This window comes from Bos mutus, chromosome 11, assembly GCF_027580195.1.
Source record: "Bos mutus isolate GX-2022 chromosome 11, NWIPB_WYAK_1.1, whole genome shotgun sequence".
In the NCBI taxonomy this organism is placed as follows: domain Eukaryota; kingdom Metazoa; phylum Chordata; class Mammalia; order Artiodactyla; family Bovidae; genus Bos; species Bos mutus.
In genome coordinates this window covers 76,957,148-76,983,875 of record NC_091627.1, presented here as the reverse complement: position 1 = coordinate 76,983,875, position 26,728 = coordinate 76,957,148, and the positions used below count along the sequence as shown (strand labels likewise).

Sequence of the window (26,728 nt, the reverse complement as noted above, 5' to 3'; positions counted from 1 at the left end):
GAGCTGTCACTCACTAGCACATTGTTGTTAACAGTTTCGTAGCAGGGAGCTGGGTCTAAGACTGTGTCCAGGGAAACAACTATAGAACCTAGCATCCTACTTTGGGGTGCAGATTACATGGAACACCCCAACTGCAGCTGTGACAAATGAGGGGTGGACCATAGAGCAGGAGTCCACTGGGCTGGGCACCTATGGGGTGGGGCTCAGTTCAGTTCAGTTCAGTCGCTCAGTCGTGTTCGACTCTTTGCGACCCCATGAATCGCAGCACACCAGGCCTCCCTGTCCATCACCAACTCCCAGAGTTCACTCAGACTCACGTCCAACGAGTCAGTGATGACATCCAGCCATCTCATCCTTTCGTCCCCTTCTCCTCCTGCCCCCAATCCCTCCCAGCATCAGAGTCATTTCCAATGAGTCAACTCTTCGCATGAGGTGGCCAAAGTACTGGAGTTTCAGCTTTAGCGTCAGTCCTTCCAAAGAATACCCAGGGCTGATCTCCTTTAGAATGGAGTGGTTGGATCTCCTTGCAGTCCAAGGGACTCTCAAGAGTCTTCTCCAACACCACAGTTCAAAAGCATCAATTCTTCGGCGCTCAGCTTTCTTCACAGTCCGACTCTCACATCCATACATGACCACAGGAAAAGTCCCTGCCTTGACTAGATGGACCTTTTTTGGCAAAGTAATGTCTCTGCTTTTGAATATGCTATCTAGGTTGGTCATAACTTTCCTTCCAAGGAGTAAGCGTCTTTTAATTTCATGGCTGCAGTCACCATCTGCAGTGATTTTGGAGCCCAGAAAAATAAAGTCTGACACTGTTTCCACTGTTTCCCCATCTATTTCCCATGGAGTGATGGGACCAGATGCCACGAGCTTCGTTTTCTAAATGTTGAGCTTTAAGCCAACCTTTTCACTCTCTATTTTCACTTTCATCAAGAGACTTTTTAATTTCTCTTCACTTTCTGCCATAAGAGTGGTGTCATCTGCATATCTGAGGTTATTGATATTTCTCCCAGCAATCTTGATTCCAGCTTGTGCTTCTTCCAGCCCAGCGTTTCTCATGATGTACTCTGCATAGAAGTTAAATAAGCAGGGTGACAATATACAGCCTTGATGTACTCCTTTTCCTATTTGGAACCAGTCTGTTGTTCCATGTCCAGTTCTAACTGTTGCTTCCTGACCTGCATACAGGTTTCTCGAGAGGCAGGTCAGGTGGTCTGGTATTCCCATCTCTTTCAGAATTTTCCAAAGTTTATTGTGATCCACACAGTCAAATGCCTAATTGAGCCAGAGGGCTAATCTTGAAATAAGCTATAGCCTAGAGCCTTCAAAAAGTAACCCAGAACTGCTGGGTATGAACCAAGTATTAGAGTGAATCCCATCTGACCAGGGGGCAAATGACCGTTCCAAGGTTACACTCAGAGCATTGTCTGACTGGTGACTAACGGTTAGGCCAGCGCTCTTTGCCGCCTGTTCCACTTTCAGAAATGAGTGCTGATTTCATTGCAATTGCAATGAAAACCAAATCAGGGGAGGAAAGGAGAAACAATTTGGGAAGGAATCACAGGGCTTTATTACCTCAAGCTTCAAAAATCATGGAGAGATGGGCCGATATGGTAAGGCCCTTGACCCACAACCAATATAGGTTTTGAATTCTGAGTCGTGTGTACATAACATACCTATGCTTAAGTGCCTCCCCATATATAATTCCAATTTTTTTTTTTCTATAAATTGTCTGCTAGGGTGATGCTGCTAGGGTTAGCGGCAACCCAGACTAAGTGGGAAGGTCACGGCTACCAGATAGGGTCCTCTCTCCTACCAACCCCCAGCAGGAAGAAGACTGGGAGGGTTCCTATGGTTGTAAGGGCTTGGCTGCTTTATTACTTTCATTCTCATGGGCGTTTTTACAGGAAGTAAGCAAAGTACACAATATTGTGTAGTCTCTGTGTTAGAAAGTATGACATCTCACTTTAAAGAACAAAGGTTCCCTGTAAAGATAAACACCTAACTACAAGCTCCTTTAGGAATCAGTCCAAAGTTATTAACTGCCAGAGCTCATCTAATTTCTCTAAGTTTTGACAACTAAGACAATAAGCTTTAGGGTTGATAGCACTAAAGCTACACTGGACGGAGCTCCATGGGGAAAGAGTATAGGTTTTGGTGTTACATATTCCTACGGTCAAACCTTGGCACCACCACTCACTAATGGGATTGTGGGTGTTACTCAACTTTGCTTAAACAGTTCTCTTATTGTAAAATGGAAATAAATGATCCAGTCTCTGTGAAGATTACACAAGATACTGTGAAGAATGCACCTTGTGAGTGCTTACCAAATGTTCATTTTCTCTTCTCTTTCTTTCTAAATGGTCAGCTGAATTAACAAACCACTAAGGAAGATTTCTGGTCGGTAGCCAAATAAGGCTCTGAAAACCTTTGAGGATAAGAAGAACCACACACACACACAAAAGCTGCAAAAGAGAAAGCAGCCTGTTTCATCAACATTTACAATGATGTAGAATTGCATAGAGGCCAGCCCAACCCTGATCCTGTTAATTCTACACACTAGAGTTTCTGTGTCAGTATCTATCTTGCTGCTGAAGCTGGAAGCTCATCAGCTGAGAACCTTAAGAATTCTGACTTATTGAAACTGAGTCTCCACAGAACCAGAATGGAACCTCACGGTTTGACTATTGATTAAAACAGAATCATTTTATCTCCTCTATCCTCCAATTGATTCTGAAATATTATAATTTTGGATCCTCTTAAGGCTTGAGTAAGCCTATAAGAGGTCAGGAAGCAACAATTAGAACTGGACATGGAACAACAGACTGGTTCCAAATAGGAAAAGGAGTACGTCAAGGCTGTATATTGTCACCCTGCTTATTTAACTTCTATGCAGAGTACATCATGAGAAACGCTGGGCTGGAAAAAGCACAAGCTGGAATCAAGATTGCCGGGAGAAATATCAATAACCGCAGATATGCAGATGACACCACCCTTATGGCAGAAAGTGAAGAGGAACTCAAAAGCCTTTTGATGAAAGTGAAAGAGCAGAGTGAAAAGGTTGGCTTAAAGCTCAACATTCAGAAAACAAAGATCATGCCATCTGGTCCCATCACTTCATGGGAAATAGATGGGGAAACAGTGGAAACAGTGTCAGACTTTATTTTTCTGGGCTCCAAAATCACTACAGATGGTGACTGCAGCCATGAAATTAAAAGACGCTTACTCCTTGGAAGGAAAGTTATGACCAACCTAGATAGCATATTCAAAAGCAGAGACATCACTTTGCCAACAAAGGTCTGTCTAGTCAAGGCTATGGTTTTTCCAGTGGTCATGTATGGATGTGAGAGTTAGACTGCGAAGAAAGCTGAGTGCCAAAGAATTGATACTTTTGAACTGTGGTATTGGAGAAGACTCTTGAGAGTCCCTTGGACTGCAAGGAGATCCAACCAGTCCATTCTAAAGGAGATCGGTCCTGGGTGTTCTTTGGAAGGACTGATGCTAAAGCTGAAACTCCAGTACTTTGGTTACCTCATGCGAAGAACTGACTCATTGGAAAAGATCCTGAGGGAGGGATTGGGGGCAGGAGGAGAAGGGGACGACAGAGGATAAGATGCCTGGAGGGCATCACTGACTTGATGGACATGAGTTTGGGTAAACTCCGGGAATTGGTGATGGACAGGGAGGCCTGGTGTGCTGCAATTCATGGGGTTGCAAAGAGTCAGACACGACTGAGCAACTGAACTGAACTGAACTGAAGGCTTACTCATAGGCCAACTTTCACCTTCTTTGCCCCTATTTTAAGCCCCTGAATGAATTTACCTCTGCTTTCAGATGGATTGTTTCTATTGGGGTGAACTAGCTGGGGTGACATACAAACTGAGCTGCTTGTGAAATCGAGCTACTTATCTATACTTGTGAAATTCCACTGGTTAGCAATCTCCATCCCACACACCTGCAACTTTCTCCTACAAAGCCTTCTGCTCCTAAGGATAGAAGCAAAGTGTGATGTCCTTCATGTCCAGATGGCTTACTAATGCTTCATGAGTCTGAGATATTCTTTGAACTTGCAGCATTTAGACCCACAAAGCTGTTTTTTTCTGGGCTGTCTTTTTGACCAAAGAGGAGATAGAAATTGGTCCCTAACATTGCTCCAACTGTGTTAAGTGACTCAACTCACCACACATTAGCTCTTAGCTATATTCTGGCAGGTTCTGTCAGTTGCTAACCATGGGGGAAAATGCTAACTGTAGATTTGCTCTCTACAGGACTTTGTATCATCATCATCATCATTATCACCACCACTCCTATTACAACCTGATACTAGATCACCTAATAAATCCTGTGTGGAAACGGAAATGTGGTCATTAGTTTATCACAAAATTTCCCTACAAACTCCTCGAATTTCCCACCCCCTCGCCCTTTTTTTTCCTTTTACAAACAGGGAACCAATGAAGATGCATCATGTCCTCCCTCCCTCCTCCTCTATCCACATTTGTTATTTCCTTCTTTCACTTCCTTCCACCAATTCAAGGCAATCATTCTCCCCCCTTCCTCACTCAGTCCTCAGTGACTACTGGTCATTAGCACTAGGATACAAGACAGCCCAGACTTCCTGGAACATTATCAAACCAGGTACCTTCTGAGTCAGTATTGAATGTATTGATGTGTATTGTGTATAGTTCATCTGGACTATGACACTTGATAATTCATTCATCCTGAGTAGGAGTACCAATGAAATTAAGTTTGTGACATTTAGTTCATTCTTATCACACATCTTGATTTTCTAGGGACATCTCGAGTCCCTATTGGGAGATAAAGATAATTCCAGAAAGGACAGCAAATCTAAGTGTGAATTTTTCTTTTGCTTTGTTGTTTCCTTATCATGCCTTGCAAGCTGCCAGCACATTCGTTCTCAACCAGCCACATGAGAACCCAAGGCCACAGTCCTGTTGGACCTTGTCCAGTAGTTACCAGGATAGAGAAGTTCCTCACAATTGTGTATGTATACTTGGTTGCTTCAGAGATGCCATTAAACATGAATACTATTTGAAAAAAAAGCTCTCAGGTTGCATCAGGGCTGTTGCCTACATGATAAATGAGCCATCATAAAGACCTCACCCCTCTCTGATCCCGATAAGGCTAAGGTTAAAGTCCATCTGTGTTTGCTACTCTTATTTCCTTCTGTCTAGGCCAGAATACAATTTCTGGAACCACCTAATTCCTCTCTCAGCTGTCTTTAAGAAAAACACTATTCTTTTTACACTGTTGAATTAACTCATACACAAAACAGATGCCCAATATTTATTAATGATCATGACTCAATCATTCAGGTGGCTATTCACTAAGATGACCACCCCATAGTCCCTACATTACCATACCTCTCAGAGAGACCAAGGCCACCGCACCCCACAAGGCGGCCACCACCACTACACTCTGTGGGTGTGGGCAGTCATCCTGAAGCTCCTGGACCTTCCACTAACTATTCAAAATCCACAAGCTCAGGCTGATTTCCCATCTCTCTCCAAGAGCTTGTCAGGCTAATCCTGTCATGCTTTATATCTCACTTGCCTCAGTCACTGCCAGAAAAACAAGCTCTCTAGGTGACCCAGCGCTGGACACTTGGGACTTCCCTGGTAGTTCAGTGGCTGATTCCTCATTCAGTGCAAGGGTGCCAGTTCGATCCCTAGCTGGGGGGTGAGACCCCATATGCTGTGCTGTACTTAGTTGCTCAGTCCTGACTCTTTGTGACCCCATGGACTGTAGCTCACTAGACTCCTCTGTTTGTAGTGATTCTCCACGCTAGAATACTGGTGTGGGTTGCCATGCCCTTCTCCAGGGGATCCTCCCAACCAAGGGATCGAACCCAGGTCTCCTGGCAGATTCTTTACCAGCGGAGCCACCAGGGAAACCCAGATTCCATATACTACAACTAAATATACCGAGTGCCACAACTAAGACCCAGGGAAACCAAATAAATAAATAAAAACATAAAAAAAAAAAAAAAAAACAAACACTGGACACTCATCCCAGAATTCCTGAGTTCATGACCTAATCTGATCCAGCCACTCTCTGCTCTCCCCAAACTCTTCCTCCCAAACTGCCTTCTGCAACTCCAGGCCATCACCATCAAATCTGGCTACCCACCTCTCCTTTGAACCTTCCCTCAATTTTCTGACAGTAAGTGAATCTGGTGGTCCCTGATTATCCCATCTCCTAAGCAGCCCACTCAGGTAGAAGGCATTCACATCCTGAGCATCTGAGGGCCCGGCAGGATAGTATATGTGCCACTTGCCATTTCCAACCACTTTCCTTTTCTCCTTCTAAACATTCAGCTCCTTTGAAGTCCTTCCTATCATCTTCTGTCCTTCCAGCTCCCTTACTCAAGAACTCACAGTTACAGTTCTTCAACCTTGTTCAGCAGCTGCCTCTCTCTTGTCTCTTGTCTTCACTTCCAAACCCTGCTTAGGTCTCATGGCCCAGCATTTTCATCTCACTTTTGCAAATATCTTCCCTAACAATCTTGCCCTTCTCTCTTCTGTCATATTGGCCTAAACTAAACCATTCTGGTTGAATCCAACTTCCTACCCTCTCACAGCCTTCACCCAAACAGCTGGTTGTTGGAGTAAATCACACAATGTAGTTGATGGATTTCACTTTGAATTGGTGATCCTGAACCTCAAATGAACCACTGCATGCTGCTAAGTCCCTTCAGTCGTGTCCGACTCTGTGCAACCCCATAGACGGCAGCCCACCAGGCTTCCCCGTCCCTGGGATTCTCCAGGCAAGAACACTGGAGTGGGTTGCCATTTCCTTCTCCAAGGCATGAAAGTGAAAAGTGAAAGGGAAGTTGCTCAGTCGTGTCCGACTCTAGCGACCCCGTGGACTGCAGCCTGCCAGGCTCCTCCATCCATGGGATTTTCCAGGCAAGAGTCCTGGAGTGGGGTGCCATTGCCTTCTCCGAACACTGCGTATTGCCCAGCAAATACTATCAAGTTTTCTGCCCATTCTAAAATGACTTCTTCCATTTTTCTTTTTTTCCTCCTCAAAATCTGCAAAGCTTTAAAGAGAAATAGAATGTTTACATAACCTCAAAGTATCTCCCCCAGAATATTTATTAAAACTCTGATGGTTTTAACATATATCCAATATATATATATATATATCTCCACAGTTTCATTTATTTTTAAAATTTTACTTATTTTTTGGCTGTGCTCAGTCTTTGTTGCTTTGCACTTTCCTCTGGTTGCCGGGAGCGAGGGCTACTCTCCAGTGGTTCGAGAGTTTCTCACTGCAGTGGCTTAACTTGTTGCAGAGCACAGGCTCTAGGGCCCTTGGGCTCCAGTAGTTGTGGCTCATGGGCTCCAGAGCATGGGCTCGGTAGTTGTGCACAGGCTTAGTTGCTTTGAGGCATGTGGGATCTTCCCCGGCCAGGGATCAAATCATGTCTCCTGCATTGGCAGGCAGATTGTAAACCACTGGACCACAAGGGAAATCCCAGTTTCTTTTTATATTTCATTATTCAAGAGGTGATACTTAACTTCCCTCCTCTTGAGTGTTGGCTGAATATAGTGACAGACTCAAATGAAGATTATGAAAATGGAAATATAACAACTTCACAGTGGGAAAACCTGGCAACACCACCATATACAAGTGATACAACGAATTCAAGTAATAAAGTATCTCAGTGATAAATCATATTGATATCATGTACCCTCTGACATGATTCAATGAGAAGGGTGTGACACTTCTGTGACATTTTACCTCCCCAAACGCATAACTCTGTCCACTCTTAAGAAAACATCTGAGAAACCCCAACCGAGGGACATTCCACCAAAACTAAATTGTTCAAAATACTTTTCAAAAGTGTCAAGGTCATGAGTGAAAAGGGAAGACTGAGAAATTATCACAGATGGGTGGACACTAAGGAGATATGATGCCTAAATGCAATACAGGATCTTGGATTGAATCCTGGAACAGTGAAAGATCACTAGTGGGAAAACTGGGAAATTCCCAGTAAAGTCAACAGCTTAGTCAATATGTTGTATCACTATTAAGTTCGTGCGGTTATGCATGCTGCGATTCATAGAGTCGCAGAGTCGGACACGACTGAGTGACTGATCTGATCTGAACACTAGGGGATACTGGGTAAAGGACATATGAGAACTTTATACCATATTTTCAACTCTTCTGTAAAATCTAAAGTTTCAAAATAAAATTTAAAATAATAACTCTTGGGGGACCTTCCTGGTGGCCCAGTGGCTGAGACTCCACACTCCCAATGCAGAGGGGTCAAGTTGGATCCCTGGTCAGGGAACTAGATCCCACATGCAGATCCTGCATGCCACAAGGAAGATCAAAGATCTGCTGTGCTGCAACTAAAGCCTGACCCAACTAAATAAATGAATATTAAAAAAAATAACTCATATTTCCTCATCCTCACACTCTTCTTGCAGCTGGTGACCTCATTTCATACCTCTTTGATAACATAAAAGTGTCAGAACTGTTTCATTTTCCACCACCTCATTAGCATCTGCTGCTGCTTCTGTTATGGTAGGAAACCTGTCCCTGCTGGTCTCAAGGGCTCACCCTCCACTCTGGGTTCCGTCCTCCTCTCTTCGTTTCTCAACGTTGTCCCTCCTCCAGTTAATTTCTCATCTCCTCTGCTTCACCGATCTTCCCTTCTTCTGGATCATTTCCATCACCACATAAACATGTTGTATTATCCTTCACATTTGTAAGATCTTTCCTTGAGCCCTCATGTCTGTCATTTTACTACCCTATTTCTCACATTGTCTTGGCTATATAACTTCCACGGTCCAGTATAAAATGAAAATATGGATGCCTTATTAAAATATTAAGAATTTCAAGACTGTTATGGTAGAGCACTATACCAAGCGTAGGGCCCTTCTAAGTAACCATGGGGTCCTATGTGACTGTGCAGGTTGCATGTCCATAAAACTGGCCTTGCGTGCTAGACTAGGCAAACTAATTTATGCTAGAAAAAGTCAGAGTTTGGATTTCCTTTGGAGGGAGCAGAGATTGTATTTTATTTCATTGTACTTTATACTTTTTGGCTGTGCCATGCAGCTTGTGGAATCTTAGTTCTCCGACCAGGGATTGAACCCGTGCCCTCTGCAATGGAAGCATGGAGTCATAAACACTGGACAGCCAGTGAATTCCTGGCCGAAGTCACACACCACTTGATAAGCATCTACATATTAATGTACTCAATAGCGAGCATTTATAATCAGTCACATCCAACTCTTTGCGACCCCCTGGGCTGTAGCCAGCCAGGCTCCTCTGTCCACAGGATTTCCCAGACAAGAATACTGGAGTGGGTTGCTATTTCCTTCTCCAGGGTATCTTCCAGGCCCAAGGCTCAAACCGTTGTCTTCTGCATTGGCAGACAGATTCTTTATCACTGCTCCACCTGGATAGCCCACTAAATAGTGTGCTGCTGCTGCTGCTAAGTCGCTTCAGTTGTGTCCGACTCTGTGCGACCCCACAGATGGCAGCCCACCAGGCTCCTCTGTCCCTGGGATTCTCCAGGCAAGAACACTGGAGTGGGTTGCCATTTTCTTCTCCAATGCATGAAAGGAAAAGTGAAAGTGAAGTCACTCAGTCATGTCCGACCCCATGGACTGCAGCCCACCAGGCTCCTCCGTCCATGGGATTTTCCAGGCAAGAGTACTGGAGTGGGGTGCCATTGCCTTCTTAGTACTTATTATGTAGTGTTTTATATTTTATAAAATGATTTCAAGGATAGAAAGATATGGAAAGGGCTTTATGACTAGGGGTCAAGCGTTCTGCTTTGGAGACAAAGTCAACTCTTTAAATGACAAATATAGTGATGCTTGATCAAAATTATACACAAATAATTATGTATATGTATTAAGGTGGACTCTGAATTATACAATTTTTATAAACCTAAACCAAACTAAGTAATATCCTCTATTCTGCAGAGTACATTCTATGAAACCAGGTTCTTTAGTATATGTGAGAAGTAATGTATGAAGAATACAGTTGTATGAATTGCTGTGTTCAGTTGTATGACTACCAGACTGTTAACGAGTATTATCTAGGAGAGGGATTTGCTGAAGAGTGGTCAGAAAGAGTGTTCATTCTTCATTCTATGTCATGTATTTTTGCTTTCTACTAATGTATTGCTCATGAAATAACTAAAATTTTAAGAATTAATAGCCCTTTATAGCAAGTATCTACACATTACACTTTCCTCTAGTTCAGCAGTCCCCAACCTCTTTGGCACCAGACACTGGTTTCATGAAAGACAACTTTTCCACCGACAGGGGTGGGGGTGTAGTTTCGCAATGATTCAAGTGCGTTACATTTATTGTGCACTTTATTCCCATTATTATTACATCAGCTCCACCTTAGATCACCAGGCATGAGATCCTGGAGCTTGGTGACCCCTGCACTAGCCATCTACAAGGAAAACATTCATCCCATTTTAGGTTTCATTAAATTTTACACACACACACACACTCTAAAATCTCTGTGAAGAAACTGTACTATAGAATATTGAATATAAAATGAGTAATTTTCTTAAACGGCACTCTTTTTTTTTAAAGAACAGGATACTAACTTTTCTCCAAAACTATATTTAACATTATCTTTTTGATTTCAAGGGAAAGTCACAACCTAAATCCCTATGACAGCAATATTTTACACTACCCATTATATCTTTCTTAATCAGTTTCTTTTTCTATCCATCCTTTTCTTTGACATTGGTTTTTCAATTGGATTCTTAACTGATGGACTGTGAATTTTGTCAGAAAAGTTTAGATACAAATTTTAAGTCGTATTTTTCTTAGTCAAATATTAGATATCAAACTGACTACTGTGAAAATTAAAAAGCAACACCTGTAAAACTTAAGAACAATTTAAAGAGTATACTTGTGTATGAAACTATAAAGAAACGTTCTTAAATACTGAACCTACAAAAGATTCACAAAGTATAAAATGAGAGCAATTTTGAGCAGTGACAAATTGAGAATGAGTTAAGAGCCATAAAAAGAAACAATATCTTGGATGTATATTCATATACTACAAGTCAGATTACTGTGGTATTTTGTCATTTATTTAATAGTCATGTTTACTCAATTCACTTTAATGAAACGAACGTTTAATAAAGAGCTGTCAAGCTTTTAAAAGATTTGATTTTTCTGGATTAGGTAGATAACAGATTCAGACTTGGCAATGGAGTATTTTGCAAACAAAGCCACAATAACCAGTTATTCTTGGGAAAAGCATGTGTAGTTTGGGGGCTGGAGGTGTGTAACTTCCTGAAACAGCCCAAATGCAGAAGATAACAAAAATCTGGTTGACAGTTGTTCCTGATTTGATAGTAACAGTCTTTTCATTTGAAGAAATTTTTGAAAAGATCACAAAGTTCCAGAACTCAGGTCTAGTCCAGATTTTCAGATTTAAAACACTGATAGGATTTCCTTAAGATGTCAATAATCAAATAACTAAATAACTTAATGTCCCAGTAAAATTCACATTATATTAGTATTTACTTCAACAATGTAATTATTTACATTAGGAGAGTCAGGAGAGTTGTTTAGTCCCTAAGCCTTGTCCAACTCTTTTGTGACCCTAAGGAGTGTAGCCCACCAGGTTCACAACACACTTAAATTATTGCTCAATAAAAGCATAATCCATGATTTTATATATATTTGTAAAAATTAATCAAAATTAGCTGAATCTTTAAATTGCCTTTTCACTTTTCCTCTTTTGAACTCTTTGATAATTTAAGCTGGAAAAAAGACTTAAAAATAGGTCATAATGATATTGCAGCTAACAAAAATAACATTAAATACACTTAATACTTTAATAGTTATGAAAAGTTTCACGTCACAATTATTTTGAGTGTAACAACAGCTTGTAATTTGAATTCATTTGCGCTGAAATAATTGTCCTTTGTTTCTACTTCTCTATATTTTTGCAGTACTTACTAGCATTGTTCTCTAATATTAATCAACCCAGATAAATTCAGTTTCCAGCATTCCTCTCTATGGGAACACCTTCTCTTAAACCTTCAAATACTAAAAAAGGCTTATAAGAAATGGAAAAGACATTGAGAATAATTATAAGAAACAAAAGTTTGTCATCCTGAGAGCTAGAGAGATTTGTTTTTCTTTTTTTCGTTTCACAGGCCTATAAAATTAAACCGCCAGGTAAAGTCAGAGGTCTGTTTTTTACGGAGGTTGGGACGGTTCTCCCGCCTCTCTTTGTATTCCGTTTCACCGTCCACCTTCCACCTCCCTGCCCCCTCACTCTTTCCTCCAGACCCCATTTCTTCGAGGTTTCAGAGCGGTGCTCTCACTGGTGAAAAAGAAGTGTCGGTATTTTCCAACTTTTTCCAGGGTCCCGCCCTTCCCACCTCACCGGCCGCCGCGGGAGGAGGCACCTGGAGGCGGCGGGGACCCGGCGGACCGGGCGCACACCTGGGAAGAGGGTGATATCCCAACGGCCGCGTCCCGGGTGGGGGAGGGGAGGGGATCCTGTTCCCTGCCCCCGCCCCCCGGCGGTGACTACGCGGAGAACCGGCCTGCGGAGGTGAGCCGCCGCGGGCAGAGACCGGGGCGGGGCCGGGGGCGGGGCCGCCAGGTCAAGCAGGTCTGCTCCGCTCTACCGCGCGCCCAAATCGCGCAGTCCGTCGGCCAGCTAGCACCGTCGTCTGATCCCCGAACGCCTCGCTTCAGTCCTCTTGACGCGGACCCGCGCGTCCCACGCCTCACGCCGTCCGGCCGGCCAGTGGGCTTGCGACGACCTACTCTGTCCGCTCGTCCTCGCTGCAGCCCTCGACCTGCCTGGCGCCCTCGCGCTCTAGCGCCCTGGTCCTCGTCGCGCGCAGCATGGCGCCCCCCCAGGTCCTCGCTTTCGGGCTCCTGGTCGCCGCGGCGACGGCGGCGGTGGCCGCAGACCAGGAAGGTAAGGAGCGGAGTCGTGGGGATAGGAGGACCGGGGGGCGGGGCGGGGGCGGTGGTGGTGGCGGTCCTCGGTGCCCTAGATGTAGACTGCGGGGAAGGGGCCGCGGTTTCCCGCCTGGAGATGGACGGCGCGGGGCTGCCCAGGCCCCCTGAGGGTGGGAGGTGGCAGGAAGGCGCCCACACTCGCGGCGGGAGGGAGCAGCCTCGCTTGGGGCTCTGCTCGCCTCTCTGGGAAAATGGCCTAGGGCAGGGGCGGAGGGTCCGGTAGGGAACTGAGCGGCCCCGTTCGCCGCTGCCTCGGCGCGCCCACCTCCTCCGGCCCCTGCGCTCTTGAGGTTTTGTCGAGGCGGAAACCTGCCCGGGCCGGGAGGGGACTCTGCGACGGCGACCTTCGGCCCCGCCCCTCCCCGGGCACCTGCGGCGGGCCCCGGATGTGTCTCAGGCGGGGGCCGGTGACTGCAGCCGAGGCCTCTGGGGCCGCTATGCACCTGTGCGGAGAGGCGGGGGACGGGGCGTCCTCCTGGGCCTTGACTACCCGGTGTATGGATATTTTCTCTTTAAGGATTATATAAGTAATGCCAAGTTTATTGTACTAAATCCAGCCATATCGGTAATCGTTAAGAGTTAAAACAATAATGCCACCATTTTAAAAGAATCCTGTAATTAATAGATATATTTTTCTTTCAGGCTTTGCTCTAAATATTACCCTAAACCTAAACACATTGTTTTAGGTATTGATCCCCTCCGTCCTCACTCCCCACATTGTATTCAGTTTTCCCTTTCCTTTAGTCTTGAAAAACACGATTTAAATGATATAAAACAATCTGTAGCCGGAAAGGTTGCATCATTATCCTAAACTTGGACGTGTAATTTGATTCCAGGTTTTCTTACTCTGGAATAAACATCTTGGCCGCCATCTCTTGATTTATTTGTAAGGTGGTGGCTAGCAGTGAGGTGTCGTTTAACCAGATTTCTGGAAAGGCTTTTATTTTTATAGTCTCACCAACAGGGTTCGGCCTAATTCATTACACTTTCAGAATAATGCAGTTTAATCAACTCATGTTATTTCAAGTTCGGTCTGAGGCTAAATACTTAATTTTAAATTGCTTTAAAGTGGGAATCCCTGGCGGTCCAGCGATTAAGACTCAATGCTTCCACTACCGGAGGCGCTGGGTAGGACCTCTGGTTGGGGGACTGTTTCCGCATGCCCTGAGGCAGGACCAAAACAAATTGCTTTAAAGTGATAACAGCTGCTGTAGGAGTATGTTCAGAAAGTGTGTGCCTGATTGTCACTTTAAAATTTCACGGTGTTTAGGCATAACTTTGTTCTCTGAGCAGGTATATAGCATAATGCAGTGTAAGATTTTTAACTCCTTGAGGACAGCCACTAGACTTTCTTTTTGTGACCCTAATACTGAGTTTAGTGATGAACAGATTATATAGGTGGTTCATATTGATTAAATAGGGAAAAATTAAAGACAACTTGAGATATGAAGTTTCAATATATCAGTTCTTCAGCCTGTTAGTGTTTGTTTATAATCTTGCACTCTCTTATCTAGACTAATAAAAGAAATGGACTTGTCAGTTTGAAGTTAAAATAAGCTTTTGAGATGGTCAAAAATATAAATATTAAACTGACATCAATATGCAGGATGGGCTGCTTAATAGCACTTTCAAAATCAGGTACTAGGATTTAATTCAGTTAGAAAAGAGGTACCTCCCAATTCAATTGAAAATTAAATTTTTCCAAGACACAAAATTGTCCAGGGATTGAGTATGTTTCCATTAAGTCTCAGAAGAAGTATCTCTTATTAATTAAAGGGTGGGAAGAGGGAAGTAATGTGAGTTATTCACAGATCCTAGAATTGGCATTTTAAACTTGATTTTTATTTTATATTGGGATCTAGTTGATTTATAACATACTAGTTTCAGGTATAGAGCAAAGTGGTTCAGTTATACAGGTACATATATCCATTTTTTCAAATTCTTTTCCCATATAGGTTATTAAAAAATACTGAGTAGAGTTCCTGTGCTATACAGTAGGTCCTTATTATTTTATATATAGTAGTGTGTTGTTGATTTTGAGGAAGAGTCATGACCGGCAGGCGAGTGTTTAGCAGGACAGGAGGGAAGAAGCTGAGTCTGGGAGTATCATGAAGGCAAAGCTGAATCTGGTGTTTGGAGGGTTTATTCTTGGTTTAAAAAAGATAAGTAGGAGAGTATGCAAATTAGACTGCCTATTTAGCATTGTGTCAGCCACTTCAATTGTAGCTGAAAAGTTAAACATTAAGGACCACTCTTTAAGGCTGTGTGTCCCGTAACTTGGGGATTATTGTCAAAACATAATTTAGCTGATTCAACATCAGAGTTGATAGTTGCATCCTCATTTTTAAAGTGGATTTTCCCCTCACCAGGATGTGTGTGTGAAAACTACAAACTGACCACAAACTGCTCTGTGAACGCACTCGGTCAGTGCCAGTGTACTTCAGTTGGTACACAGCATTCCGTCATTTGCACAAAATGTGAGTAGAATATCCTCATTGCCTTTAAGTTTTATTTGATTTATACTTCTTTAATTGATATGTCTTGAGTTGGAAGTGTTTAATTGGCTCAAATCTGAATCATGCTATTTTGTCAACATTATCTCATCTTTGAAGTTTCTTATGATTTAGAAAGTGAACATGAAAACTTGTAAAATCTGTAATAATCTTTGGCCCTGGGAATTTGGAGTGAATTAAATTTTTTCTTTAAACACAAAACTGCAGTTATTTTTCAGTTTGGAATGACACTTTCCTTTCAGTGGCTACTAAATGCTTGGTGATGAAGGCAGAAATGAATCACTCAAAGTCCGGGAGAAGAGGGAAACCAGAGGGCGCCATCCAGAATAATGACGGGCTCTATGACCCCGAGTGTGACGACAAGGGGCTCTTCAAAGCCAAGCAGTGCAACGGCACCTCCACGTGCTGGTGTGTGAACACTGCTGGGGTCAGAAGAACCGATAAGGACAGTGAAATCTCCTGCTCTGAGCCAGTGAGGACCTAGTGAGTTGGGCTGCCTCTATATTACTTGTTTTCATGCTTTTTGAATTCGTTTAATTAAATGTACTTTTGAATATGTAACGTGATTTTGTGATTTAGAATTCAAAAGAGAAAAAAGAGTGGACAGTGACAGTCTCATCTCAATCCTATCCCATCTCAACCCCCTAGTTACTCAGTTTACTTCTGTAGAATTGATGTCACATGCCATAACCTTCCAGAGATCTGTGAATTTACTAGCAATGTATTATATCTTATTTTCAAATGTTTTTCCTTTTGCTTATATATTTTTACTTAACACTGTTCAGTATTTTAAGTTGGATTGGTGTTCAGTGTACATGAACAATTTAAGCTACTCATATATTTGCTTATTTATTGTATTTTAAAGTGAGATATGGTTGTTTTAGGGATTATATAATGAAGAGGAATGGAAACACACTCCAGCTAGTTTAAGCCAAAAAGATTTTATTGGAAGAGACTGAGAAGAAAGTTATCACAGCCAAGGCAGGCACTCTCCACTTCTGTCTTCTGGAGGCCTGTGGCCACTTTGCTTTTTCTCTCAGTGCCTTTTTTCTTTTCACTTGAATGTGGCCCACCATGACCAGCTAAGCCTTGGCTTTATGTGATCTTGACTGTGGTGGCCAGAAGGTCTATGTTAGAATGGCTGAGTTCTTTATAAACAATGTCTGAGGGCCAAGGAAGAAATGAAGGGCATATCTATAGTATAGATCCTTTTTCTGTTAATTTCCTTGTAATTCCATGTGGGAATTTTGGCATTAGCTTATTAAGAAAATAATATAAAAGGCAGAGTTGTTATGTTTAATCAATACTGTTTCTTTATAGCTGGATCATCATTGAACTAAAACACAAAACAAGGGAAAAACCTTATGATCTTCAAAGTTTGCAGTCGTAAGTGCTATTAAATGCATTATATTTGTACAGTTGACACTCAAATCTTCCATCTTATACCATTAGATAAATTAAAGTCTCATTACTTTTTTATATTTCTGAAAAATAGGATAATATAAATAATATTTTTTAACTTTAAAAGATAGAGGTACAAGAATTGTACAGATTCTTATACAGTAACCTTTGCTTAGATTCACCAGTGAAGATTTTGCCATGTTTTATATGAGTATGCATGTGTGTGTGTGTACTTTCTGTTATCTATCTGAGCATGTATAAATATTATTTCTGCAGAACCATTTGAGAGCAAATTCTAGATAACATGCATCCTGATCCCTAAATACTATAGTGTATCTTTTCCTAGAAAAAAAGAAGGCATTCTCTTACATAATCACTGTACAGTTATCAAATTCAGGAAATTTAACATTAAACCACATTGTTCCAGTTTTCCCAATATTTTTTGTGGCAAATTTTTCCCCTCTAACACAGAACCCAATCTGTGATCATGCATTTAGTTGTTATGACTGTTCAGTCTCTTTATATATGGAACACTGCTTTGGCCTTTCTTTGTCTTCCCAGTAAAATTGAAAATTTTAATTAATATTTAAATTATAAACCATGACATTGATATTTTTGAAGAGTATGGCCAAATTATTTTATAGACTGTCCTTCAATTTTGGATTGGTCTCATGTTTCCTCATAATTAAATACAAGTAATGCATTTTTGACAAAAAAACTACTAACAATGACCTTGTGTCCCTCTCAGTACTTCACACTGGGAGGCACACAAGGTCAGCTCGTGCCTTCACTAGTGATGTTAACTGTGGTCGGGGTCCACCAGGTTTCTCCACTGTGGATACCACTTTTCTCTTTGTAATTAATATAATCTGTGGGCAGGTACTTGGATACTGAGTAAATGTCCTATTTCTATTAAAACTAGAACTCAACAGTTTTTGCATCAATATGAATTATTATTTTTGGAATATGAATTATTTTGATGATAGTTGCAAAATGGCTTCATTTTTTTTCTATTTACAGTGCACTCAAGGACGTAATCACAAATCGTTATCAACTGGATCCAAAATATATCACAAATATTCTGGTAAGTTTTTTTTTTTTTTTTTGAAGCAGATCGGCTTTAACAGAGAGTTGGTTGGACAGTTTGGTTTGGGTATGATTTTTGATAGTGGTTGAACTGTATTTGAATAACACTGTAAGCCCTGGGCTCTTAATCTAAAGAATCCCCTGTTATTGCTTTCCCTCCATACTCTTGAAAAACCTCAGTTTACCCTTACAGAAAAGGTAGTGTCTCTTAGTTTCCCCAGCACATGCCAGTCTTTTTACCTTGGAAAATCTCTCTCTCTGGTTGCTTTTGGCAATATTTACTTTTGTTGTTGTTCAGTTGCTCAGTTGTGTCTGACTCTGCGACCCCATGGACTACAGCAGGCCAGGCTTCCCTGTCCTTCATTATTGACTGGAGTCTGCTCACACTCATGTCTGCTGAGTCAGTGATGCCATCCAACCATCTCATCCTCTGTCACCCCCTTCTCCTCCTGCCCTCAATCTTTCCCAGCATCAGGGTCTTCTCCAGTGAGTCGCTCTTCACATCAAGCGGCCAAAGTATTGGAGCTTCAGCTTCAGCATCAGTCCTTCCGATGAATATTCAGGGTTTATTTCCTTTAGGACTGACTGGTTGCTTTAGGATTGACTACTTACTTTAGGATGCTACTTAGTCCTGTTGTCTTTGGTTTCAGGAGCTAGTCTTTAACCAGTTAGCCCTTCCTTAACTCTTTCAACTCTGCGTGAAAAATGCTCAGATAGTGTGATGGAATTCTTTCAAGGCAAAAAATTGACATCATTTTTTAAAAGACTTTTTGGTAGGGATATGCTTTTTTCCTTCCTAAAAGCAGAACATGGTAAATGGTTTTGGATTGCATTTCTTTAGCATTTTAGTAAATGAGGTACTTTAATATCTTGTTCAAAATCTTTTCCGGAAAAGAAAATTCTCTTTTGAAAAAAAAACTATAATTATCTTTGTTTGCATTGCTATTTTTTCTATCCCTTGGATTGATGTAACTTTCCAAAGATTTTGATGTTATTGTTAATGATAAACCAAATTATCCATTAATGACAAGAAATACCAGCACATGCAGGTTACAGACAATCAAACATTGAATATTCTGATTGATTTTCATACAGTTTTTGTTATAGTAATATTAATTTCTATTTTTTACTCCCTTCCCCTCCCCCACCACTCCCACCCCAGTATGAGAACGATGTTATCACTATTGATCTGGTACAAAATTCTTCTCAGAAAACTCAGAATGATGTGGATATTGCTGATGTGGCTTATTATTTTGAAAAAGATGTGAGTATAATCTTGCTTATTTTATCTCTGTTTTAGAAATGTCTTTCATCTATTTCTCTACTTTTAGATCAACCATATGAATAAATATTCTCCAGTGGTTCTCATGTGGCAATTAACTTTGTCCTCCTTTTTGTTCACATGCGCCTTTCTTATATACTTTTTTACTTGTTCGTATATTTATGCCTTTTTATCAAATTGTTATGCCTAGAATATTTTCTCTCTTATGATTCTTGTTACCTCCTTGGCAGTTATTTAGCTTGTGAGTCTAGTCTTCCCTACTATAATTTCTATGAACAAGAGACTCTGTAAAAATTGCTGTTTAACTGGTGGGATTAAATTGTGTGTTTAATATACTAAAGTGAGCTATTTTCTGATGAAATTTGGGATTCACTTCAAAATAACCAGGCTAGGGAATTACCTGGCTATCCAGTGATTAGGACTCTGTGCTTTCACTGCCAAGGGCCCAAGTTCAATCTCTGGTCATGGAACTAAGATCTCACAAACTGTGCAGTGTAGCCAAAAAAACCAAAAAAGTACCCAGGCCAAGGGGAGGCTAGGGGGTTGGGAGAGAAGGAAGAATAGATAAGATTGGCCCTGTGTTTATATTATTGAACCTGAGTAATAGGTATATGGACCTAATTATACTATAATTTTTACTTTTATATATGTTTGGAAATTTCCTGTCATAAAGTTTTTTTTTTTTTTTTATTTCAATGGATAAGACTGTTATCACCAAAACCATAAAGATTCTTGGCAGCAGTTCTTTTGGTACATAATTGGCACATAATTCATGGCTGTGGTGGGTTTTTCTTAACTATTTTAAATTGCTTTTCTCCTCAATATAGGTTAAAGATGAATCCTTGTTCCATTCCAAAAGGATGGACCTGAGAGTAAATGGGGAACTACTGGATCTGGATCCTGGTCGAACTTCAATTTACTATGTTGATGAAAAACCACCTGAATTTTCAATGCAGGGTCTACAAGCTGGTATTATTGCCGTCATTGTGGTTGTGGTAGTAGCAATTATTGCTGGAATCATTGTGCTGGTGAGTTTGGAACAAGTGAAATTTCATTTAAGGATCTTTTCTTTCAAGAAATGGTGATAATATGAAAGAGCCCCGACCATGTTCCAAAATAAGTTAATGAAACAAAATCTTCATTTGTTGTACTCCTTTATGCTGAATGAATCTATTGCATTTCTGGCCCCTTTTTGTAAAATAGTCAGCCTTATGAAGAAAGGATGCTGATCTGAGAAAAGCTTGTAGCTGAGCACTTCACAGGTTGGTTATGTTGCCATTGAGTAGCCAGTGTCCTTTAGTTGTCCTCACTGCACACAGGAGTACGATTTAACACTCTTGCCAGGTTAAGTGCAAAATAATCTGAATTTCCAAACCACTCAGTGAGATGAAACTGCATTTTTTTGAACACATTGTGAACACATGTTAACACTGAAACACAATGTTAGCATAAAAAAGAGTTAAAAGAGATAAACATGAAGCCACAGTTTAAATAAAAGAGTAGTAAATTGAACTTAGCAGTGCTTCAGAAGAAGACCATACCACCTGAGAAGCAGGGTTTGTTGTAGATACGTAAGGAAATCTTACCAACGTGACAGAATAAAGACATAGATTTGAGGGTGTACGGCAGCTTATATTTTTTTGCTATCCATCTGGAAGAAAACAAAAGATGGATTCCTATTTCACCCCACCAGAGCTGGCCACATTGCTCAGCTGTGTGTGAATAGCACCTTCTGAAGCACAGCAGCACGAAAGGAGTGGGCCAGTTCACCCGTGTTCAAACACAAATTCTGGATGGGTTATAGTTCAAAATGTTAAAGAGTAAAATAAGTCTCAAAATTAATTTATGAAATGTTTGTACAACCTTGTAGTAAAAGAAACCAAGTAAGGTGGGAAATCTGGAGTCCATGAAGGAAGTCATATATTTGACTTCATTGAAATTAAGTATTTTGTATGGCAGAGATGCTGTAAAGTGAAAAAAATATATATATGTGTATATATGTGTGTATCAATGATAGGCTCAGGAAAAATATTCACTATGAATAAAACAAGTTATTATGCATAATATATAAAGAGTTCTTACAAACTGATGAAACTAAAGAAAGAAATGGTAATAGGTGTGAGTAGACTTTTCACTTTCATGCATTGGAGAAGGAAATGGCAACCCACTCCAGTGTTCTTGTCTGGAGAATCCCAGGGATGGGCGGGCCTGGTGGGCTGCTGTCTATGGGGTTGCACAGAGTTGGACACGACTGACGCGAATTAGCAGCAGCAGCAGACAACTTACAGAAAAGGAATTCCAGACGGCAAATAAATACATGAAAGGTTGATCATAGGAATCTAATTGTCCTACAGAAATAAAAGCACAAGTAATAAGGAAGCACGGTCAAGGTCACGTATTGTGTTGCTAGTAAGGATGAATCTGGACACAGCCTGAGTGTACGTCCAGCGGAGAATGGACAAGTCAACTCCGGGGCATCCATGCTGTGGAATAAAACGGCTACTAAAGAGAAAGAGTTCTACCCATAGCTTTCGATCTGGAAGAATTCCTGTGATGCGGATGCAGGCTGTGTAAAGAGGGAAATTATGTTGCATGATCCCATTTTTAGACCCCCAAAACTTACATGCATACATGTTATATTCTTACTAGGGTGGAACAAGATGTGGAAGAATGAACACTAGGCTGTTAAATTTCACTGAAGATTGTTCATTGTTTTCTTGATGGTTTTAAAAACAGTATGGATTTTAAAATTAAATTTGTTCAGATCAGAATTGTGTTCATTAAAAGTATGTATGTCAATTTAGACTAATTTTTTGTTTGGGTAGCAGTCCTCAAACAGTAATCATTTTTCTTCCACTTAGGTTGTTTCCAGAAAGAAAAGCATGACAAAGTATGAGAAAGCTGAGGTAAGTGGGTTATTTAATTAAAAGGCCCTTGTTTAATCTCTTATTCCTCATAATCACTATACCTTCCAGACACGAATGGATCTCAACTACACTGGAGTCCCTTTACAGTGTAGACCTTAGGATCTTAGGGAGAGTCTCACAGTACAGACCAGATTATATTGAGTTCTGACCACTTAATAGCTGGGTGAGTTGTTTAACTTCCTTTAAGCCTCCATGTTTCCTTTATCTGTAAGATAGGGATGATAGTACAGACCCTTTGTAAGGATAAAATAGAGTAATCTGTGTAAAGTGTCAGTCCCATGCTTGCCACACAGCAAGATGTTTGCCATCTGGAGTAGTTGTCATTACCTTGTCTTGGTTCTGTCTACAATTAATTTTGCAACCTGAGACAAAAATCATTTAATTTTAAACTTCAATTCCCTCACCCATAAAAAAGACTGATAATAGAAAATGGTTCTTCCTTAAATATTTAGCTTACCTTCTACTTCTGTCACTGGCCATCTTATCACTAAAAAGCAATTTGGATCATGTATTCAATGTATATTTCCTTGTAATACACTTTAAAAAAAAATTTAAATGTCATAAATGTGGAAGAGAATTTTCTTGCTTTTTGTTTTTTAAGCTATTTTCAGAATGAACAAAAAATTGAAAAATTATTTAAATTTTTTTTCTCTTTTCCCCTCTATTTCAGATAAAGGAGATGGGTGAGATGCATAGGGAACTCAATGCATAACACTAGTTTGAAGAATAACTACAATAAGGGAAATTAGTAAACAGACTCAGATTATAAACATACGCATGGGGCGAAGAGAAGATCTTTGAAGACCACTGTTGTGTTGTTAGTTAACATCATATGTTTGTACTAGTTAAACCTGTACTCAAAATATAAACAGTTTGAAATTGACTTTACCAATCTTAAAATTTGACTACAAGTGTCCTATCGATAACAGATCTAAAACCCAGAATTTGGACTGATAGTTTGAATTACTTATGCCTAACATTGAAGGGCACGCATTAAATATGCTTCCACAGTAGTCTGAAATGACTACTGGCTTGTCCATTTGTCATTAAATAGCTGCTTTCCTATTTACTTTGACTCTTGTACATATAAACTTTTTTTATGAACTATGAAATAAACATTAAAAAAGTTTCCTAACTTTTGAATCACATTGAATCAAATTTCATAGTATACACATAAGATAATAGGTTAAGAAATGCTCTGAATGCTAGCTACAAATTAGAATTTGCATGAGCCCTTATAATCACGTATGTGTGCGTGCTAAGTGGGTTGCCATTTCCTCCTCCAGATAATCATGTATACTCAATATAAAATTAATAACGTAATGTATAACTTCTACAAAGAAAAAACAAGCAATTTTATTCTGAATCCATCTAAGATTCTATTTCAGACAAAGTGGCATTTTGGCAGACTAATACCTTAAGGCTGAATTGATGGACAGTGTTGTGGAATGTGAATTCCATGGGTGGTTGTATTAGAAGCACCAGTTTTTCAACTGAATTATTATGGTACAAACACATTTTATATGAAGTTAAAGTATCCTGAAATATTTTGCTTTTGATAAGAAACTTTAAAAAATACTGTGAAAAGAATGTTAAAGAAAATTTTAAAAGCTGTATTTAAGTATTTACTTATGATTTTTATCCCTTCCGTAGTAGGCAGAATTCTAGGATGGCCCCTAAGATTTCTTACCCATGATATATATGCTCTATATAATTCCTTCCCTTAGAGTGTGGGCAGAATCTGTGAATATGATAAGGTGATGACTCCTGAGATTCAGTTACATGGCATAAGCGAAGGGATTTTCCAGATGCAATTATGATCCCTCTTCACTTGACTCAAAAGGGAGATTACAAAAGAGTGCCTTAAAGTAGGAGACAAAAAGCGGAAATAGATGTACTCTCTTGTTAACTGTAAAGCAGACTACCATGTTTTGGAGAGAGTCACCTATCAGGAAATGGCTGGGCAACCGAGGGCCCAGTCACTCAACCATGGAAGTGAATTCTCAACAAATGAGCTCAGAAGAGGACTTAAATTTGTCATAATTTGTTATGCAGCAACAAAAATCAGTCCTCGAAAGTAATGAGAACTTTAAAGACAAATAGACAAATATGAAAATAGCCATTACCCTAGGCCTGAGACAGCACCCAAAGAAACTGTATACACCCTGGGCTGGAGTTCAGACCTGGGAGAGGGCTGATGAAGAGACCTGTGGCTCGATGAAGAGCAGAGAAGTTCCTGTGGTGCTGCACGGGCAGAACTTGTCGAAAATCTCTCGGGATTTACTGGGAAAATTTGCCCTCAAGAATAGCAGTCATCAAACTACAGCCTGCAGCCTGGTCTACCACCTGTTTTCAAAACTGGGAGCTAGAATGGTTTTTGCATTTTTAACCAGTTGAAAAAAAATAGGGTATTTCAGTATATGTAAAATAGTGCAAAATATTACATGGGATAAAAATTTCAGTGTCCACAAAGTCTTACTGGAGCACTGCTACACTCACTCGTTCATGTGTTGAGTGTGGCTGTTTTTCACTACAAGGGCAGCTAATTGTGACAGACTGACCTAATGGGAGGAAAAGGCAATGGCACCCCACTCCAGTACTCTTGCCTGGAAAATCCCATGGACGGAGGAGTCTGGTAGGCTGCAGTCCACGGGGTCGCACAGAGTCGGACATGACTGAGCGACTTCATTTTGACTTTGCACTTTCATGCATTGGAGAAGGAAATGGCAACCCACTTGTGTTCTTGCCTGGAGAATCCCAGGCACAGAGGAGCCTGTTGGGCTGCCGTCTATGGGGTCGCACAGAATCCGACACGACTGAAGCGACTTAGCAGCAGCAGCAGCAGACCTAATGGGAAGTAAAGCCTCACTACTCTGGCCCTTTACGGAAGTTTGTTGACCCCTGTTCTAGGGTGCTAAGGGAAAGATCTGACACCTAAGGCACTGTACAAAGCTGTTTTTTTACAGTTGGGGTGGGGGGGCAGTGCTCAGGGAAGCTGCCATCAGCTGCCCAGGGCTGTAGAATCCCTGGGTGCTGCCACAGCTGGGCACTGGGGGGAAGTGGCTGGTGCCACAAGGGAAACAATACCCTTTCCTCTTGCAGTGTTGCTCCGGCGCCCTCTTCTGACAAAGCTTCAGAGCAGGCACAAAGGGTGAATTGAGGTGTAGTTGCTAAGTCGTGTCCAATTCTTTTGCAACCCCATGGACTGTAGCCCACTAGGCTCCTCTGTCCATGGGATTTCCCGGGCAAGAATGCTGGAATGGGTTGCCATTTCCTTCTCCAGGGGATCTTCCCGACTCAGGGATGGATCCCAGGTCTCTTGTATCACCTGCGTTGGCAGGCAGATTCTTTTCCACTAGTGCCACTTGGAGCGCCCAATGACCTCATCACCTTCCTCCGGAAACTTTGTCCATCACTTATATCCTCAGAATCAGCTAGTGACATTGTGACCATGTAACAAGTCCTAAATTCTTTTTTCTCTTACCTTCTCCATCGTTTTGGTCATCAGTCCCTGAGATTCTCCCTCGGGAATAAGTCTACCTCCAATCTGCCTTCCCTTAACACATTTATACTGATCTCTTTGCCACCAGTCTATTCCCTCTCTAGCCCAGATCAGTTGCTCAGATGGTAAAGAGTCTGCCTGCAATGTGGGAGACCCAGATTTGATCCCTGGGTCAGGAATATACCCCTGGAGAATGGAATGGCAACCCACTCCAGTATGCTTGTCTGGAAAATCACATAGATGGAGGAGCCTATCAGGCCCCAATCCGTGGGGTCACAAAGAGTCGGACATGACTGAGTGACTAACACACACACACTTTGCCACCAATCTATTCCTTCTGTAGCCCAAATGCTAAATTGCTCCCATAACGATTTGCCTAAAGTTGATCACAGCATTTTTCTACCCCTTCCTCCTCCAGTCTGGACCTGCACTGGGTGCTCCTTCCCCTTTTGGCTGCCCAGCATCCCATCCCCTCTTCCATTTGGGGAGAATTCTGCTGTGTATGGTATTGGTGGGAGCCAATTCTTCACCTCCCTCTGCAGAAGTTTAAGAGCAGTGATGTTCCCTCTGCCCTGAGCATCTAGGGCACAGGCATCCCTACCTAGGACTTGAGATCTTGTGACAAAAAGGGAGAACAGTTGAGAAGACTCTGATGGGCAGTGGTGGGGTGAGACCAATGGCATACACAGGAGTGGTCCCTGAATGGCATCCAGTCCTCTAGCTATGGTCACTCTGCCTGGCCTCCCTTGGTTCCTCCTTTGTCTCCATTCCACAACTTTACCACTTGCCTAGATGTAATTTTACTTAATACCAAGCTCTCTTCATTCCCAGTCTTTCCTGTGTATTATCCCAGAACAACACAGTCAAAATATATTTTATTTCCCATTATACTCCAATATATCCAACTTTGCTATATGCAAAATTTTTCTTTCCATTCCTCAAACGTTCCTGTTCCCAGGTCCTTTTATACTTTTCTTGGGCTTGACCATATCTTTTCTTTCTTTTTTTTAAAATTG

General features: G+C 41.3%; 1 protein-coding gene across 1 annotated transcript; it reads left to right on the top strand.

Annotated features, from left to right (window-relative positions):
- The first annotated feature begins 12,645 nt into the window (after positions 1 to 12,645).
- On the top strand, positions 12,646 to 23,345 carry EPCAM (epithelial cell adhesion molecule). Its single transcript, XM_070379620.1, has 9 exons — positions 12,646 to 12,957; positions 15,371 to 15,478; positions 15,757 to 15,997; positions 16,835 to 16,900; positions 17,936 to 17,999; positions 19,164 to 19,265; positions 20,111 to 20,311; positions 22,145 to 22,189; positions 22,881 to 23,345. The coding sequence occupies exons 1-9, from the start codon at positions 12,882 to 12,884 to the stop codon at positions 22,920 to 22,922; spliced, it is 945 nt and encodes a 314-aa protein (XP_070235721.1). The 5' UTR covers positions 12,646 to 12,881; the 3' UTR covers positions 22,923 to 23,345.
- The last annotated feature ends 3,383 nt before the right edge of the window (positions 23,346 to 26,728 follow it).

Excerpts from the sequence above, each read along its gene's own strand:
- EPCAM (XM_070379620.1), top strand. The coding sequence starts at position 12,882 with ATGGCGCCCCCCCAGGTCCTCGCTTTCGGGCTCCTGGTCGCCGCGGCG. Across the intron at positions 15,479-15,756 it reads TTCCGTCATTTGCACAAAAT|TGGCTACTAAATGCTTGGTG; the intron begins GTGAGTAGAATA and ends CTTTCCTTTCAG. Across the intron at positions 15,998-16,834 it reads TCTGAGCCAGTGAGGACCTA|CTGGATCATCATTGAACTAA; the intron begins GTGAGTTGGGCT and ends GTTTCTTTATAG.